Raw genomic sequence first — 19,934 nt, 5'->3', positions numbered from 1 at the left:
GTTTGATTTGCATTAATGTTAGAAACTGCAAGCTGTTAATACAAGAAACCTCCTGCCCCAAATTTCTAAGAGAAAGTTAAATTTAAAATAGTTCATTAATACACTGTACATTAACAGTACCAGTTTTGTGTTTTGTACACATCAGTTTTTCAAATAACACTTTTTTTCCTAACAAATTAAGGTCATAGAAAACAATTCCATCCTCAATTAAAAATTTTTATTGCATTTTTTCATTTCATTTTTATTTTTCTGACCGACTGCTTAAATTTCAAGCTTTTATTTTTATTTTTATTTCGACCCCCCGACTTAAATTTTTGAAAAAAATTCCCGTAAAACAGAAAATAAAAAAATGTTGGCCTTATGTTCAAGTATCGGCGTATAATGTAGAATGAAGAAGTAACAACTTATAAAGACAAAGTGTTTATAATGAAGAAGTATCAGCATTTTATGAAGAAATATCACATGTTAAAAAATATCAGCATATAATGAAATTGTATCAGCAAATCCTGTCAAAGTATCATTATATAATGAAAAAGTATCATCATAATAATGAAAAATGCATGTCAACATAATAATGTCATATACACATGTAATATAACTAACTGTTGATTATATAAAAAAAAAAAGCATTGGCTCTGCGAAGTTACATATATTTCACATGGACTTTTTCGTTTGTGAAGACTCATGCGCGGATCTAGAAGGGGGAGGGGGCCCAGACCCACCCCCCTGGAATTTGCAGTTACTAAAAGTAGATACTGAAGCAAATAAAAAATGATTTTGGACCCCCCCCCCATCCCCTAAAAAATCGTGGACTCCACCACCACGAAATAGTTTTGTTTTGTTTTTAGGTTACCTGAGTCATTCAGGTGACCTATTGCTATCCGTTTTTGTCCGTCGGCGTTCGTCGTTCGTCGTGCGTCAGTGCGTTAACATTTGAACATTTTTAGCTTCTTCTCTGAAACCGCTCAACCAATTTCAACCAATTTTGGCATATAGCATCTATGGGTGAAGGGGAACAAAAATTGTGAATTTCATGGTCCCTGCCCCCCTGGGGCCTGAGGGCTGGGGTTAAAACCACCAAAAATAATGCAATCTTTAAAAATCTTCTTCTTTACTCCTGGACATCAAGCAGTCTAACTGTTGGCATCATTGTAATAAGCATTGAGCCCTCTACCAAAATTGTGAAATTCATGGCCCCAGGGTCAGGGGTTCTGGCCCCAGAGCGGGGCTATATAGATCATATAGTGAAAGTGCATTACTTCTTTGAAAATCTTCTTCTCTGCTCCTGGGTATTAAATAAAGTAACTAAGTACATAGTTATGAAGAGCAAGACTGCCTCTTCCAAAATTGTGAAAATCATGGCCCCAGGGTCAGGGGTTCAGGTGTTAGGGCGGGGCTCCATAGATTATATAGTGAAAAAGCATTAATTCTTTGAAAATCTTCTTCTCTGCTCCTGGGAATTAAATAAAGTAACTAAATATATAGCTATGATGAGCAAAAGTGCCTTTTCAAAAATTGTGAATTTCATGGCCCCAGGGTCAGGGGTTCTGGTGTTAGGGCGGGGCTCTATTGATTATATAGTGAAAATGCATTGATTCTTTGAAAATCTTCTTCTCTGCTCCTGGATATTTAGTAAAGTAACTAAGTACATAGTTATGATGAGTAAGAGTACCTCTTCCAAAATTGTGAATTTCATGGCCCCAGGGTCAGGGGTTCTGGTGTTAGGGTGGGGCTCTAATGACTATATAGTGAAAATGCATTAATTCTTTGAAAATCTTCTCCTCTGCTCCTGGGCATTAAGGTGATAAACTAAGTACATAGTTATGATGAGGAGGTGGGCCTCTTCCAGAATTGTGAAAGCCATGGCCCCTGGGTAAGGGGTTCTGGTGTTAGGGTGGGGCTCTATTGATTATATAGTGAAAATGCATTAATTCTTTGAAAATCTTCTTCTCTGCTCCTGGATATTATTTGAACAAACTAAGTGCATGGTTATGATGCATAAAGATGCCTTTTCAAAAATTGTGAATTTCATGGCCCCAGGGTCAGGGGTTCTGGTGTTAGGGCGGGGCTCTATTGATTATATAGTGAAAATGCATTGATTCTTTGAAAATCTTCTTCTCTGCTACTGGAGATTATTTAAACAAACTAAATGCATGATTATGATAGGCAAGGATGCCTCTTCCAAAATTTTTAAATATATGGCCTCAGTTTTTGGGGTTCTTGAGGAGGGGGGGGGGCTCTATTGATTATATAGTGAAAAAGCATTAATTCTATTAATTAATCATCAATTAATCCTGTCTGCTCCTTGGTGATGAACTGATAAATAAATTGTTTAGCTATGATGAAAATGGGAGCTTCAAACAGAATTTTTAAATCTTGTGGTCCTAGGGTCAGGGGTTCTGGCATAACGAGGGGGGGGGGGGGCTTTTGATAATATAGTGGAAAAGTGTTAATTCTTTAAAGTCCATAGTTATGATGATGAGGGTAACTCTTCCAAATTTGTAAATTTCTTGACCCTTGGTCTTGGGTTCTGGTGTTAGGGTAAGGCTTTGTTGAATCTTTAGTGAAAATGCATTGTACCTGTGAAATTCTTCTCTGCTTCTGGGCATATCGGAAGAAAACTGAGTAAAAGTTTAAATGATATAAGTAAGCGTATTTCTACCAGATTTTTGAACATCTGGACCATTTGTCTAAGCATTCTAGTCCTGGGCAGGGCTCTATTAATTTGTATTCTACTGAGAGAAGTTATTCCCCTTTTCCATTCACCTTTGATAATTAATCACTGTAAATAATACATTTTGAAGGTTAATAGAAAAGATAATTATGCAAGAATGTTTATCATATAATTCAAAAAGTATTTTCTTAGTTTTAATAAACAGGTAGACCTGTAAGTAATAGATAAATAAAAATGAGACAAAAATAACTTATCTTATTAAAAGTTCTTCAAAGACCATAAGAGAGGTCAATGCTAGAGGTCTTAATATGGGTTTAAAAATAGTACAGAAGCACTAATAGTTTGTTAATAGTCTGCATGTGATAGTGTTAAGTGGGGGACAGATTAGAACTTAATTTATGAGTTGATACTGAATACTAGACTAATTATTTTGTTGATCCTGATCTTCCTACTTCTTTTGCTTTAGGGCAACAAAGCTTCATCTATCAGTGTATTTAACTTCTAAATTGTTTTATTATACTCAGGTGACCGTTAAGGCCCTTGGGCCTCTTGTTTTTTTACGATTTACTTTAATATCTTTTTTTTTCTTGTCAAGAATTCTCCGGGTTTGATACGTTTTGGAGAGGACTTTACGTTTTTTTTGGGGGGGGGGGTGTTTTTTGTTTTGTTTTGTTTGTTTGTTTGTTTTTTTTTTGTTTTGTTTTTGTTTTGTTTTGTTTTTTTTGTTTTTTTTGGGGGGGGGGGTGTTTGTTGTTGTTTTTAAATCATTACTATTTTTGCTTGTCAAGAAATTTCTGGATTGGATTTTTTTTGACTGGGGTGGACCCACCCCGGGAAAAATTCTTGGATCTGTCTGAGACTTCGGAATTTCCTTGATAGGATAGCGATCTCGCTTTTTCTACTGTAAAACTAAATTGGAAGAGAAACATGTACGATTAAAGTTGAATGATGTTTATTATAGAGTCAGCAAATTATAGCTTCACAATCTGTCTGGGCGCTAATTCAGATCTGAGCTCTTGACCAACCACATCTAGTTAGTTTCATATTCTCAAAATTCTAAACTTGAATGTAAAAATATATATCCCGGCTATTTCGGGGGAGGGGGGGGGGTAGGAGTTAGGAGGGCAACTCGCGGCGTATATATATATATATATATATATATATATATATATATATATATATCCTCACCATTTTATTTGGGGTCCGTGTTTTCGAGGGAGGGGGGTGGTCCAAAGTCAAGTCATTTTTTGGTAAATGGTTACCCTGCTATGAATGAAAATTCAGTCACTGAAAATCCCAGGGGTGGGATGGGGATGCGGACCCTTCTGGCCCCTAGATCCGCGCATGACATTGTTCTAAATCTCAGATATTTAAAACGATTTATCTTGAACAGTACTTTTTTATTTTGGGCTAACTTTTTTTTCAGTTTATCTTTACTTTTCATTCATATTTGAAATTTTCATGATGAATTTTACATATTTTTACATATTTGGAGTAAAAAAAAAATATGAGCGGAAAATAATAAATATAACTTTCTTAAGCCTAAAGGGAGTGTTTTGAACTTTGTTAAAAGTCAAGACCAGCTGGCTCTAGATCATGTTGTTTTTGATCAGTGTGTGTTCTTTTTAATCAACTCACTTGATATGAAAATCTAATTAAAATGAGTCAATTAAAAAAATTTCCTGGAGACTTTGTAATGTGTTATAACTTCTGTGTTAGTTTTCCCTGTGTACACTATAAATAAAGTACGCGAAGCTAATCATTGCTTAAGATCTGTGCTGTTCATTTTACCTCCCTGTCATTCCTAAAGTATTCGGATATACAACGGAGAAGTTTGTCACCCCTGGTCATAAATCAACATAATTTAGAATTTTATTTAATTAATTTTAATCACTGACACCTTCTGATATAATTAAATATATGCATATCATTGTTTATTTAGATTTCCATGGGAAAAATCTGAACAAGGGAGGTAAACAGAATCATCTATTCATCGGCAAATCGCACGTTTTTAATGTTACAGATAAACTAATATTTTCCTTAGACTTTCCTGTGGATATTTGGATTATTTCTCATCGATTTTCTTGTAAATAGGTAAGTGATATCTTCAAGAATATATGTACAAATTTTGAATATACTCAATGAAGAATACAATGGAGTATTTTGCTTGTGAAATTAAAGCCTTTGTTACAATGATCGGTCACGGAGTCCGCTATTCATGACAAGTGCTTGCTTATATTCTTCTAACCACTTTGTTACTTTTTCGATGCAGAAGAACTTAATCTGTCTTTAAAGAAGTATAATTAATAGTTCATTGTCATGTCTATTAATATTTTTTCAATAATGAGGCCATAATATCCACAATGTTGATGAAAATCAATAGGAACACATTGATCCAATTATCGTGTCGTTTGATCTTTTGACAGCCAGGAATGTCTTCAGACAGGGGAAGTGGTAGGGGCAGGGGTAGACGATCCCGAGGGGGACAGAATGAAGGTACCCAAAGTTCAGGTCCTGATAGTCCTGCGGAAGCGAATGGACCCAGCACTTCAGTTGTTTTGGAGCCCCCCGCCCCTGCCCCCAAGTCTGCCCCGAAAAGCTTTAAACCCACAGGAACAAGCATGAAGAGGTATATTCACTTCCTGTAATATCTTGATCACGGTATTTATTATTTAAGTATTGATGGTGCATGTTTGAGGAACGATAATATTCAGTGCACTCATGACAAGGCCTTTGAGAAATCTGCCTCATTTGCATATAAGATATTTTGTCATGGTTCTTAAAATCGGTGACACTTTATTATTTATTTTAGTTATGTTATGAATCTCTGAACTCTAAGCATCATTTTAACATGCATCATGCTGGTTTAAACTTCATGGTTAACAAGATATTGTTCAATGTTTTTTAACAGTAGAAAGGTCAAAAGGTCAAATACATGCCAGAAGAAGTTTTATACACTAAACTTTGTGGGGATTTCCTATGTCAGGTGAATTTGTCAGAGGCTGGTCATTTTAAAAGTAAAACATATGTCAGTTGTACAAATAAAACTGAATGGCTTTAGAATAAAATTACACCAAAACTAAAAGGGAAAGAGGAATTATAAGACATGAGTTAAAAGAAGGTTGCAGGTGTAGCCAGCATGTGTGAAATATGCAGGGGTGTGGTGGTCACTTTGAAGCCTTGTATGGGTCCAGGATAAGTAGGAAATGATGCATAAGATCCTGAGTACGTGACCAAATCGGCATCTGAATTATACAAATTATTAAAAAAAAACAAGTATTCCACAAAATTGAACAAAACATGCCTGCATTCACTGTGTTGATGATCACGTCTCCAAGTGTGTTGGAGATGCTTTACTGAGATTTTATTTATGGAAAAATGGCACACTATTTATAAATTAGATATGTTTCTATCAATTTGTCGAGTTGTAATGTCTTTTTTGACCAATTTTGCCCTGCAAGTTATGCGAAAATTGCTTGCATTTTAATTATAAAATACATATCTTTTTGAAAAATCATAAGCATTAAAGCAACATTTTGTATGTTTATATGAATGAACAGAAAGATTATGTACCTTTAAACAAGGTTTTGAATTCTTTGTTCATTTTAAATTTTTAACACCTTTAGCATTTTTAGGTCAAAGTACTTTGTTACATATTTTGAAGTGAAAAGTTCTGCTCAATAGATGATCCTATCTTGGATCTCCCCCCATCCCCACCCCCCAAAAAGTACACCAAGCAAAGTGTATTTTATCTGTTTTCCATTCCTTTCCATGGTGTTGAAGTTTTTCATCATTGGAACTAATACATTTGAAAATATGTATTTAATATATATATTTTTCTATTTAAGTAATGCTGAGATGAAAAAGAATTCACTTAAAAAAAAAAAGAAAGAAAAAAAAAAAGACACAACTATGCATCAATGTATGTCATATAAGCCACCCTAGCTGATAAACTATTGTCCAGACATCAAGTCATAAAAATTCATGAAGCCTCTGAACCCGCTCTTTGGCAAATTTAAAACATTGTGTTGTAAATTACTTCTTTTCCTTTTATTTACCATGCAAGTATCAGAAAGGGCACATTAATCGCTGATTGGTAATTTATTATCAAGAAAAAAGGATTTTCTGATACATGTATATGCAGCTCTATGGATCTTGCAATGAGAGATATGCAGGTCTTTCAGTCATAGTTGTGACTTTCCTGTTACCTTGACCCTCAAATCTACAGGAATCCAGACTGGATACATCTGGCTCCAGGATCATGACACAGACTTAGACTTAAGTCAAATTTTCAATCGCCTGTAAAATATTTATTACTTATTGAATTTATCTCTAACTTTGCAGATAAGAACACTTTTGTGAAGCAATATTGAAAAATATTTTAATTTTTGTCTGCTTGACTTCTACAACATTTTGATATAAAATAAAGATTTTGACTTAAGCTTAAGATGTTTCATGATCCTGGGGCGAGGTCTATCAAAATCTGCTGGTACCTGGTACATTTACCCGGCTGAAATCATGACTGTACCAGCCAAAATATTCAATGGTGAAAAATTTTATAAGACATTTAATTAAAATTCGCTTCCACATGGTACCTCCTATTTTCTATAAAAGTACCATCTACTTCTAATCTTTTTGAAAGCTCTGATAGATTGTTATTTAGGTAGTTATCTAAGCCAGGGGTGAACAATCTATATTTTTGTTTGTGAAATTGAAAATGTGTCTTTTTTCATGTAATTAGATTTTTTTTCAGTTTGAAGTTTAAATTAATTTTTTGTTTTGGGATCCAGGTACTGCTTACAAATATACAGTTTAAATATGTATAACATTTAATGGTACTATAGATTTATCATGTTTACATAAACACAAGCAGGTATCATGGTGTACGTGATTAATTAGCAATGTTACTTAAATTAGCATTGACACACACATTAATGCTCAAAAACATAGATCAGTTTTCTAAAGTGTGGCATTTTATTAAGGTATTTTGAAATTGCCACAGGTGTAATTCACCAATAAACAGGAAAATTAGTGTATTAATTCAGAACTTTATATATTAAAGTCTAAGTAAACACCATGCTAAAATAGAGTAACCATTTATGAAATGTGTCAGTTTTAGCCAGTCATTTTATAGTTTTGTTTGTTTGTTGTTGATTTTAGGTCAATTACGTCACTTTTTGCTTTCTGTTGTCATCCATGGTGGGCTAACATTTTTAGCTTCTTCTAAGGAACTGCTGAGCCAATTTCAAACAATTTTGGCATATAGCATGTATGAGTGAAGTAGAACAAATTTTTTTAATTTCATGGTCCCTGCTGCCTGGGGCCTGAGGGATGGGTCTAAAACCATCAAAATAAATGCAATCTTTAAAAATCTTCTACTTTACTCCTGGACTCCAGGCAGTCAAACTGTTGGCATGATTGTAATAAGTATTGAGCCTCCTACCAAAATTGAGAATTTCATGGCTCCTGAGTCGAGATCTGGAATTACATAGGATGGGGATGTATTGATCATATAGTGAAAATGAATATTTTTTTTAAAAAAGCTTCTCTCTCCCTGTTTATTTAGCAGACAAACTAATAAGTACATAGATATCTTCCAAATTCATGGCCCAAGGATCAGGCCTAGGGGTTCTGGTGATAGGGAGGAGCTCTTTTGATCATAAATTAAAAGTGCATTTATTCTCTGAAAACATTCTTCTCTTCTCCTGTGTATTTAGCAGACAAACTAAGTGCATAGCTATGTTGAGTGCTTCTTTCATAATTGTGAAATTCATGGCCCCAGGGTTTAGGGTTCTGGAGTTGGGTGGGTCTCCACTGGTCATTTAGTGAAAATGCATTTATTATTTGAAAAAAACTTCTTTTGAATATTTAGCAGAGGAACTACGTGCATGGTTATGATGAGCAAGAGTGCTCCCAAATTTGTGAAATTCAAATCCCCGGACACAGGGGTTCTTGACTAAGGGTTTGGCCCTAATCATGTGTGGGAATATTTACACAGCTATAAGAAAAGTTAGCCCTCTTGTAATTCAATTATGTCAATTAATCAATGTATATAATATAATTGATAGGTGAATTGAATTAAAGAATTATACAAAAATTTCTAATATATAATAAAAAAGTACTTTTAATTAATAGTTTTTAATAGCAGGTAGACTTGTAAATAAAAGATGAAAGAAAATAAGACAAAAATACCATATATATGTACATTAGATAGTGCTGGGTATCACAACTGAAAAATCGTATCGCAATATATTGCAATGATAAATTTTCTATTGCAATTTATTACAATATAAAATTCATATTCATATTTGTTTTTTTCTTTTATATGAAAACACAAACTATGAAAACACAAATATGTGTTCTGGAGTTGATATCAGCATTGCCCAGCCCTGTGGTGCTGGGGCATGTGGCTAGTTGAGTTTGTTGTGCCACAAATTTTTTTTAATAATCTCCTTGCAGTAGTCACATACAGCTTTAATTTGAAGTGGTTTCATGTAGCAGCTGTTCTCCTTTGGTTTCTAATCAATTCAACGTCTTATGCTGCCATATTTTACTTTAAAAAGGGCAAGTAACTCTTTGTAACGTTTTAAAGAATATCAAGCCCAAACAGGTATTCACAAAAAAGTACCGCAATGCATATTGTGAACCATGAAATCTGGATTCAGCGGTTAACCATTAATATCGCACAGCACTAACATTAATAACAAGAAGCCCATGGGTCACATCGCTCACCTGAGCACATTGGCTTGGAAAAAACACAAATCAGTTCAGTATTGAAAAGTTTACAGGGGGGGGGGGGGGGGGGGGACTAGAATTTTACACTACCTTATGATGCCTCCATATCAATATAACAAATGGCTTTGCTGTTCTTGAGAAGAAGATTTTTTAAAGATTTATCCTATATATTCCTTTGTAAAAAAAAATTGTTAATTAACAGCAAAAGCTGAAAGGTTTAAAAATTAGAACTATCTAACAAAGGTCATGTATGGATATCACTAAAAATCATATACAGTGAAAATTAATACTTATATCTTCAATTTTGTTTTAGATAAAGAATATGTTTTTCCTTCAGAGAATGTAATGTTTATTATTTACATTTGCAAATATTTTTCTTAGATGAACCTATTGAAGAGAAAATATGTTCAATTCTGTATGAACTTATTTGGGGGTCAGAGGTCATGGCATGACCGAATCACACAGCGCGATGATATCTGTCTACATATTTCTGTCACGGTGACACTGGTTTCGGAACTTCTAACCCGTTAAAGCGATGAAAAAGATAAAATTATTGGAACATATATGTTTTTCTTCGTTCAACAAATGATCATTTGTTCTTTCTTCGATGCGAAGAAAGCCTAAAATCACGCTTACCTTTTTAACCCGAAATCCCTCTGAAGGTATGTAAACGGAAGACGATAGCACCGCTTTTGACTTCATATATAAAGAACTCATACAATAATAGTAAGATTATTGTCAGTAGCGATCATTGTTTTGCATTAGGAACAGATATTTCCTGAACTGGACTGCTGAACATCAATGTAAGTATTCAAATGTTGGAGCGAGGCGAACTCTCAAGACCAAACAGCTTCTAGGTCATTGCGCGTCACAACGTAGCAATACGGCGGGCCGTTCGTGTAATAAATGCAGTTCTTTTCAGAATATTTGTCTCAAATGTAAATAAAAGTAATAAACAACAATGTTAAAAAGTTCACTGGGAAATGAACTTGGTTGGTACGTGATCAAATCTTCTGAGAAGCCCTTCGGGCTTCACAGGATTTGATCACGTGACCAACCAAGTTCATTTCCCAGAGAACTTTTTAACATTGTTGTTTATTTCTTAAATATAGGTACAGAGATTTTAAAATTTAAATGAGAGGATCATTTCTAAATGTAAGATATCAAATGAAATGAAAAAATCATTTTCAGAAAATTGTGGTCCCCCGTTTTCAGTGTCTTATTATTGAGGTGCAGTGATCTATTGTTGCAGTTGCAGAAACTAATTACCTAAGGTTCTAATATTTGAAAAGTAGCCAGACTTCAAGGTTATGAGATCAAAAGTTAAAGTGCTATAGGAAAAGTCTTGAACAGGTAATACACATGTGAAATATGAAGACTCCATCTTCTCTCATTCAAAAACAATGGCAAAGGTTAAATTTTTTTGAAAAGTAAGTCAAACTTCAAGGTCAAGGTTATGAGGTCATAAATCATAGTATATTCAGAAAGTGTTTGTCAAAGGAAATGCATTTGTGAAAAATGAAAGCCTCATCTGCTATGACTAATGCTGTCAGTGTTTTTGTGACAGATAGACGGACACAGCTAGATGAAGAGATTTAATGTTACCTCACTTTTGCGAAAAAAGGGGCATAAAAATATTATGCAAATGCTATATGAGGAGGCAGTAACCAGTAGGAGTTTGGGTGGGGGCAGTTATCTTTTCAGATTGGAAATCACAATAGAGAACACTTTTAGGGGCATGGGCAGTTAATTTGAAATATAGGGTAATAGAGATTGAAAGCAAGCAGTAGCTGTAGCTGTAGGAATTATGTTAAATTTTTAAAAGACAAGGTATGGTAAAGGCCAAATATGGCCCTTTTTGATTCAACAATCAAAACACAGTTAAAATTGTGATAGTTTGCAGAACTTAAGATTAATTAAGCTTGTTTTAAAACCATCATTAATTTTGATTCAGAATCAAATCATTGATGGAGGCCACAAGAGGGAGACAAAGTAGAGCATTTTTCTTTTCAATTCTGATGTAATTCTGTAAAATTTTTCAGTTTGGGAAACATAAAAGCACAAGCTTATTATATACTCTGTGAAACAAAATGTGCTTTAAAATTGATGAAAATTTGAAAAAAAAGAGAACATTTGGAAATCCAAGTACTCAAAATTGTTAGATTCTCAAACTTATTACCTGCTCTTGTTACTAAGTCACTCAGTTGGGCAGTTTTGTTCATGTGGCTGCCTATTGATTTTAGAGGAATTGATTTAATGAATTTCTTGAATTTACAATATTTTTTTCAGTAATCATCATTTTAATACATGTTTATATTATCTTTGGTATCTTTTAGAATTCAGAAAGAATTAGCAGAGATTACAATTGACCCACCTCCAAACTGCAGGTTAGTTAATTATAATTGTTATTAAATGATTTTGAATTACCATTGCATTGAAACAAAGGAATATCTCTGTAATGTACACTGTATGAATTACCATATTTATATTCAGTTTTTTCATGATGGACTGTTCTAACGTGGATGTAGTAAACACTGTTGAATATTAATGGTTCTCTATGTTTGATCCTTATTGATTTTTTCAAGGTTTAATTCTCCTTTCTATGGGCATTTGTGCAGTGGTTATAGATATATCTGTTGCAACTGAATGAGGTGTAGTTTTGAAGTTAACCAAACATTGATATGAAATCCTGAATTTTCTTTTGCCAGATTATTTGGTCATAAACTGTATGTAATTTAACTTTCATGGCTTTGTTTGAATTTTGATTCTTAAACTGCTTTTAAGGTTGCAAAAGAATTGAGTAAAGTGGCCCCATAATGATGACCCAAATAACTTGTACAATACAAGTACATTAAAGTACTTTTATGAATTGAACCCTTCACAGCTACACACTTCAACATAAAGTTTTATTGAAGATATAATCTTGGATTATTTTTCTGTAGATGATGCTTTAGATGCCTGTATACTTTATTATTTTTCAGTGCTGGTCCAAAGGGAGACAATATGTATGAGTGGGTGTCCACCATTTTAGGACCCCCGGGATCTGTGTATGAGGGAGGAGTCTTCTTTCTGGACATTCATTTCTCAGCAGATTATCCATTTAAGCCACCAAAGGTACATGTTTTATTTATTGTCAATAAAGTGGCATGACAAGACAAATTGCACATTGTATTTAAACTAGATTTGGCAAGCTGCTAACCTATGGTAACATTAATCAGTTGGAATGATGTAATCAGCTGCAAAATTCACAATGGGCTTATGATACATACATGTTCTTTGTTTTATCATGATTATTATCATGATTTTTTAAAAACTGTTTTCTTTGTGAAGTGTTTGAAATTTTGACCGAAAAATTTCATTAATTATTATTGATGATTTTGCATCATCTTTTGTACAATGAAGCTCACTTTACAAAGCCTAGCCATGTCTTCATACATTTGTAAATTATAACAAATAAATTAATTTATTATTGTTTAAATCACAAAACCTGAGTCACTCAGGTGACCTGTTACTATCTGCTTTTGTCCATCCTCATGTCATACACTTTGAAACATTTTTATCTTCTCTTGAATGGCTGAACTAATTATAACCAATTTTGTGATGAAGTATCTAGGGTTATAGGGAAATAAATATTGTGAATTTCAAGTTACCTGCCCCCATGGGGCTTGAGAGGTGGGACCAAAATCATCAAAATTAATGCAGTTTTCTAAAATCTTCTATACTTCTGGACATCAATCAGTCAAACTGTTGGCATCATTATAATGATATTGTGTTTTATGGGTTCTGGTAATAGGGTGGGGCTCAACTGATTATAGTAAAAATGCATAATTTCTTTAAAAATCTTTTCTCTCCCCCAGTAGTTTTATTAGACAAACTAAATGCAGGTATAATGAGCAAGGTGCTTCTTCCAAAATGGTGAAATCATGAGTTCTGGTGTTAGGACAGGGTTCTATTGATTATATAGTAAAAATGCATCAATTCTTTAAAAATCTTCTTTTCTCCCCCTATAACTTTAGCAGATGAACTGAGTGCATGTTTAATGAGCAAGGATGATTCTTCCAAAATTGTGAAATTCATGGTCACAGGGTCAGGGATTGTGGTGTTTGGATAGGGCTGTATTGATTGTACTTTGAAAATCCATTAATTCTTTAAAAATCTTCTTCTCTCCCCCTGTAGTTTTAGCAGACAAACTAAATGCATGGTTATGATGAGCAAGGGTGCCTTTTCCAAAATTTGGATTTTTTTTTTGTTTTTGAACTGGGTGGATCCCCTCCTCCTGAAAAAATCTTGGATCTGTGCCTGTTTAATGAGGTAACTTTTGAATCCATACTTTAACAATGACATTGTCTCTTTCACATGTCAAGATTTTGACAGAATGTTCAATAGGTCACAGCCAATTGAGTCAGGGTTCATCAGGACATGCGAATATTAGAATATATATTAGAATATAATATATTATTATAAGCCCTTAAGAATATTCAACAAACTTTAATAATAAAATAATTATCCTAAATATTAATAAGTTAATTCAAGAATGCATTATTCAGTAACTATTTATACCATATTGATACTGAACAAAGCTAATTTTGACTGCAACATGTCTATTACAGCTTTGGATAAAAATAGCAACTGTGCCAATTATATGCCAGGAATTTTCCTTTACAAAGGATGGCTCTATATTTACAGTCAGACAAATAAAAAAAAATCATAAAAAGATTTCTGAAAGACTGAAATGGGAGTTAAAAGTTTTTTAACCAAGTTCAGTTCACATACATTTTATCTGAGTGGACCACTCATTTAGTGGACTTGGTCGATTAGATGAGTCTTAGTGCTAAACCCTGATATGGATTCGAAATTTTGTAAAATTTAATGAACTGATGTCCTGAAAAAATATTGAAAAAGAATGTCTGGGTTTATTACTAAAATATATAACAGGCCTGCCCTTCTCAGTTTAATTGCATGAATGTGCATATGTTCAAGTGTTTTCAAAATAAATAAGCTGTTAGAGTAGTAATTTAACTTGAACAATGAACCTCAATATTTTGAACATGGTGCGACTAAGTAAAAACCTCCAAGATATCTAAGAGTTTGAAATATCGAAGTCAAGAACTGTACACAGGACCATTAGTTCCCTTAGTTAATCGTACCATAAATGTTTATTGACTGTATAGAAAGAACTTGAAATGAATATGCATATTGATGCAACTGGGTAACTGCTTGGTCAGAATAATTTGTTCAAATAAGCAATTCTGCATTTTGATTGCTACCATATATTTAAAGCACCCTAATGTAAGGCATCAGATTATTATTTTTTTTAATTGCACTGTGTTGTAAATGACATGAATTATACAAACAAATTGATTAATATGCATCACACACTTTATACTGTCATGAAACCTAGTTGTAAATTTATGACACAGTGCAATGCAAAAAATGATCATTTAGCACTTAAATATTATTTTACTTTAAATTTAAAAAAAATAAATAAATCTCAGTTTATCTGTGTACATACCATATGGTGATCATTTAGGCATAAAAAGAGTTAGGTCCAGTTTATGCATAAAATGGCCCTTTCCTTAAACCAATTAATTGATTTTCATTATCTGTCCTAACATTGACAGAAAGTAAAGACTTAGTGCTTTCACTCCTGCAACAAAGTTTCCTTTGAGAGTCCAGGTATTGGAATACAGGGTTTGTGAAAATGTGATGTTCTTGAATTTTGCAGATGTATTGGAGTACTTTCAGCAAAGAATTAAAATATGGGCACACCCCTCAATCCAAAAATAAAATATGCTTTTAATTATAATCTTCAGAAACGGCTCTATTAATTTATTATAGAATTTCACATTTTGGATCAGAAATTATGCTGTATACAGAATATTGAAAAATAGCTTAAATTTTTGGCTATTTTTGAATGAATTTTCAGGAAATGGGAATATTAATGGCACATTTCATGACAGTTTGACTATAGCAAGAAAATTACGTCATTTTCAATAGATATGCAGTTATGCACACCAAATTTAATTCGTAATTAAAAAAAACTGAGTAATTTTGAATTTCCAGAAATTCACAGGGCCAAAAAAAAGGCCCTAAGTGAGCCTTGCTTTTGTGCAAACAAAAAAAAAAATAGATTTGGAACTAATATTAATTTGCACACTTGATGATTATGGCAAATTGCATAATTTTTCAAATATGAATTAAACAGAAAATTGGTAAGAAAGTAATTTATAAAATAGATGGTATATTTTTTTAAGAATATAGAAAATTGTGAGTGTGAGAGAAAGTAATTGAGGTTGCAGGGAGTTGGGAGATGTGGAAAAAGTGAGATATCTCTGTAGGAAGGAAATAGGAAATCCAATGAAGGATGTGTTTCACCGTAAGAGGTTTGCCGTGAGGATTTCATGGCAGTATCAAGTAGGAATACACAATGAGCTAAAATCAATTCAGCTATAACCTCGTTACTTGGTTTCAAGCCACTTTGTAGATTTTCTCTGACTGTATTTAGATACAGTTCCTTGGCTTTGTGCACAATTTGTTATTTGTAGAAAGATGTTGGATTGAAAGAACAAACAGCAGTATGTGTAAATTGACTGGATTCATTATAGGTAGATGAAAGTGTTAATAAATAAGTATGTACATGTATGTACAGTCAATTAAGTGTTAATTTATTGGGTTTAAAAACAGCTCTGAGTTTTGATGTATTTTGTCATGTTTCCAGATGTGTGTGTGTGACAGTATGTACATGTAATGTCATTATCATGTTTATGTATACCATCAGCATGTGCTGAAATGTCAACTACCATACAAGATCTTTTGTATCTTTAAAAAAAATGAATTGATATTCTTTCAGACTGATTTATCAACTTGATTTGTCATGTTAATTCTTTTGGGAAGATTTTAAAAGAAATGTGAAAAGGGGGAAATTGAAAAGAGTTATTACAGGATAGCCTACTTCATGTATAATACATTGTATGTATTCTAAATTTAATAATAAGCATTGAGTGCAGTTATGACATTGTTATCATTTGTTTATGTACGTAGATTGAGCAATGTTATCAGTCAGTCATATATGTTCAAAACACAGACAGCATTGTTCTTGATCGTGCTGCAAAAAATTTCAATGTCTGCTGGGTATAAAAAACAATAATCTGGATTTCTTTTCCCTGTTGTACAGTTGGTTTTGCCTCACCACCTGTTTAATAAAATTAGAAAAAAATCTTCATGCTTGACTGCTTCTGAAAGAGAAACCAATGCTTTCACTGCTGCTTTATTAGGAAAATACAAGGCCATTTGATCTTTTGGATGACATAAAATTACGCTACAAACTGTCACTGTATTTCTTTTATTCCATTGAAGATTTATCTTATCAAAGAAATTTAATAATTTTTGAGATGTAAATAATTGTAAATTAACTATTTTATAGAGACCTTTTTCCAGATTTAAAGTGTGTAATCAGCTCTGTGTATCAGTACACTAATTAATGAGTAGTTTAAAACCCTGCTATACTGAATCCAGTGAGTGTGCTCTATATAGCTGTATGTTTTGATCAGAGATGTTCTAATTACCCCAACCTGAAACATTGGCCTAACCAAAGGACTGCTGCATTTTGCTTGATGAGTAAACACACCACATGCTTTCCACTTAAGATGAAGTGATTAATTTTTCATACATTTAGACTCAATTAATTCTATTTTCAGGTGACATTTCGAACTCGAATTTACCACTGCAATATCAACAGCCAAGGAGTGATTTGTTTGGATATTCTAAAGGACAATTGGAGTCCTGCTTTGACTATCTCCAAAGTGTTGTTGTCAATTTGTTCACTTCTCACGGACTGTAACCCTGCCGATCCATTGGTTGGAAGCATCGCTACACAATACACTCAGAATAGAACTGAACACGATAGAGTGGCTCGACAGTGGACAAAACGCTTCGCCACAGGACTCTGATCGGAATCCGAGGGTTTATTTATCATTTCTAATTTTGTCTGTCACATGTACTTCACAAGTTCTTCATATATATACAAAAACATTTTATTAATGTATGAAACATTTTAAATTTGTGATGAAATGGCTTTTACAGTGTTTTTACTCCAAAGACTTTCCTTATGAAGTTTTCGTCACTTTTTAAGTTTTATTTTGACAATATTATGTTGATAGAAAAGGAAAATTTGTTATAATTTGGACCTTATTTTTTTGTTTTAAATTAGAAACACTCTGAATGAAAATCTTGGAATTCTTTTTCACACAGTATTGTTGAAAAGTATGTTTGAAACAGAATGTTAAATTAACAAATGAAATATTAATTGTGGCCAGCTTAGGTTTTTGGTTATTTTTTAAGCGAAGTTTTACCTTTATCGCAAAGTTTTACCTTTATCACTAGTTTCAGATGTTTTTTATCGGATCACATGGTTAGAATGTTTTATTAAGATATTATTTTACTTAAATAGACAAACTTTACTGTAATACATAATTACATAATGCTTACTATCAGTGAATTACATGTATATGTTACATGCATGTACTCGTGATAAAAGTTTTTTTCTCTTGATAACAAACTCTAGAGAATTTAACAATTTTATTCCTGAAGTGACAGTGAAGTTCTTTTAAAATGGGTATTAATAAAGAATGCCTGTTATTTATCTGAAAGAATGCTTGAAGCATAATATCTTTATCGTCTTCAAATGATGAGCTGTCGTTTGATATAAGTGTATGCATATTTCCATGCGAGTTGTAACTGTATACCGGTATTTGATACGTAACAACATAAGAATGCTATGTGGGAAAAAAGCGAATGGTGAAAATGATAACTGCATGGTTGCAACATTTTGTGATCTTGTTTGGAATTTTGTCGAAGATTTTTTTTTGTTTGGTCAAGTGCTTACCTACATGTAAGTGGTTGTCTTTTTTTAAAACTTGAAGTGTGTATGTAATGGTATATGATACATTGTCAGTATGTATGTAATGTACACTTTTAAATTGAAGTCAGAACTTTTGTACAAGAGAATTTTTTCAAAGTTTAATAACAATATTACATACCTGTACGATTTATTTTTTAGTGTATATTGTTTCATTTTCTCAGGCATTTTATTATGGGGTTTATTTATGTTGACTTTTTATGGGGTTGTGTGTGTATTGCTGAGCAAATTTTCAAAATTGGATCTTATTTAGTACATTGTATAATGTACAACCCAAATTCTATATAAAATGGCCTCTTAGATGTATCAGGTATGTAGGTACATGTTTTAGTGTGAAAATGGGTGTATATTGAATGTGGATATTGATGTGTGCGGATGATTTTATGCCAAATGTGTATGAATGGTCACATGTTTTATGTGAATAAAGTTGTCAAATTGTAGTTGGTTTTTATGCTTTTTATAATTTTTGGTTCAATCTGATATTGGAGACATAGGAATGAATTTGTTGCATGTGATATATTTGGAAATGTTGGATTTTTCTTTTATTTCCCACTGGAGAGACCTATAGGTTTCCTCTTCGTCTGTCTGACTATTGTCCATAGGCGTCGGAACTGGGGGGCTGAGGGAGGGGGGGGTAAGCCCCCCACTTTTTTTGCAAAAATAGACATAATATAGGCATTGAAAATTGGGGCTTACATTTTTTGTTGGTTTAGCCCCCCCCCCCCCCTTTCAATTTGCTTCCGACGCCTATGTTGTCTTTCTTTCTGTCAGTCAGTCTGTCCAATTGAGCTGACTTTTGGTGTGCGAGTCTTTCTTGATGAGCTACAGATCAAGTCTGCATTTCATTCCGCTTAGATGATTTTGATGGAATTACAACACATACATGTACCAGTAGGGAAACTAATCTCAGCAAGATTTGTAGAGACTAAAAATTTTGGTCTGGTAGTCCCTATGAATCTCAGACCAGTGTCACATAGTAGGACAGCTAATTCATTTCAGCCCGTATTAATTGAATCAAGCGGTCGAAGTCCGGGGACGATTTCCCGAATGAGATTATCATGATTACGTGACACTGGTTTGAGATTTGTAGGGACTACCAGAACAACATTTTTAGTCTCTACGAATCTCGCTGAGATTATAGGGAAACTGTTGGGGACGATAGTTTTCCTCTTCATCTGTCTGTTCATCTGTCTGCTAACTTAGCATCTTTGACTTCTTTACCAGAACCACTAGACCCATTTCAACCAAACTTGGCACAAAGCATCCTCAGGTAAAGGGAATTCAAGTTTGTTCAAATCAAGGGCAACACCCTTTGGAAAGGGGAGATAAGACCGCCGAACATTACCTGGCAAAATTGGAAATATGCAGCTTACGTCATTTCCATCTGTTAATTAAAGTCAGAACATTTAATGATAGACAATGAAATGAGCGGGTACAATTCGACTCGGACGTCCGAGAAAACATTGGATTGTAATTCTAGTTCGAGATTCATTTTCAATCCAGCATTGACCCAGAAGACAAATAATTTCAATTTCGTAATAGTTTGAAATTCATATAAATCAGAATTTTCTATCCGCAGTGTTTTTAAAGAAATATAAAGGGACAAAT

General features: G+C 33.4%; 1 protein-coding gene across 1 annotated transcript; it reads left to right on the top strand.

Annotated features, from left to right (window-relative positions):
* Nucleotides 1-4,643: 4,643 nt before the first annotated feature.
* LOC133192019 (ubiquitin-conjugating enzyme E2 E1-like) lies at nt 4,644-18,755 on the top strand. The gene is made up of 5 exons (XM_061327851.1): nt 4,644-4,768; nt 5,101-5,303; nt 11,746-11,796; nt 12,391-12,523; nt 17,107-18,755. Exons 2-5 carry the CDS (start codon nt 5,107-5,109, stop codon nt 17,356-17,358), a joined length of 633 nt encoding a protein of 210 aa, XP_061183835.1. The 5' UTR covers nt 4,644-4,768; nt 5,101-5,106; the 3' UTR covers nt 17,359-18,755.
* Nucleotides 18,756-19,934: the final 1,179 nt, after the last annotated feature.

Source organism: Saccostrea echinata, unplaced genomic scaffold (genome assembly GCF_033153115.1).
Source record: "Saccostrea echinata isolate AGI-Se365-2 ecotype Australia unplaced genomic scaffold, CSIRO_AGI_Sech_v1 ptg000025l, whole genome shotgun sequence".
Classification (NCBI taxonomy): domain Eukaryota; kingdom Metazoa; phylum Mollusca; class Bivalvia; order Ostreida; family Ostreidae; genus Saccostrea; species Saccostrea echinata.
This window is presented reverse-complemented; position numbering and strand designations above follow the sequence as displayed.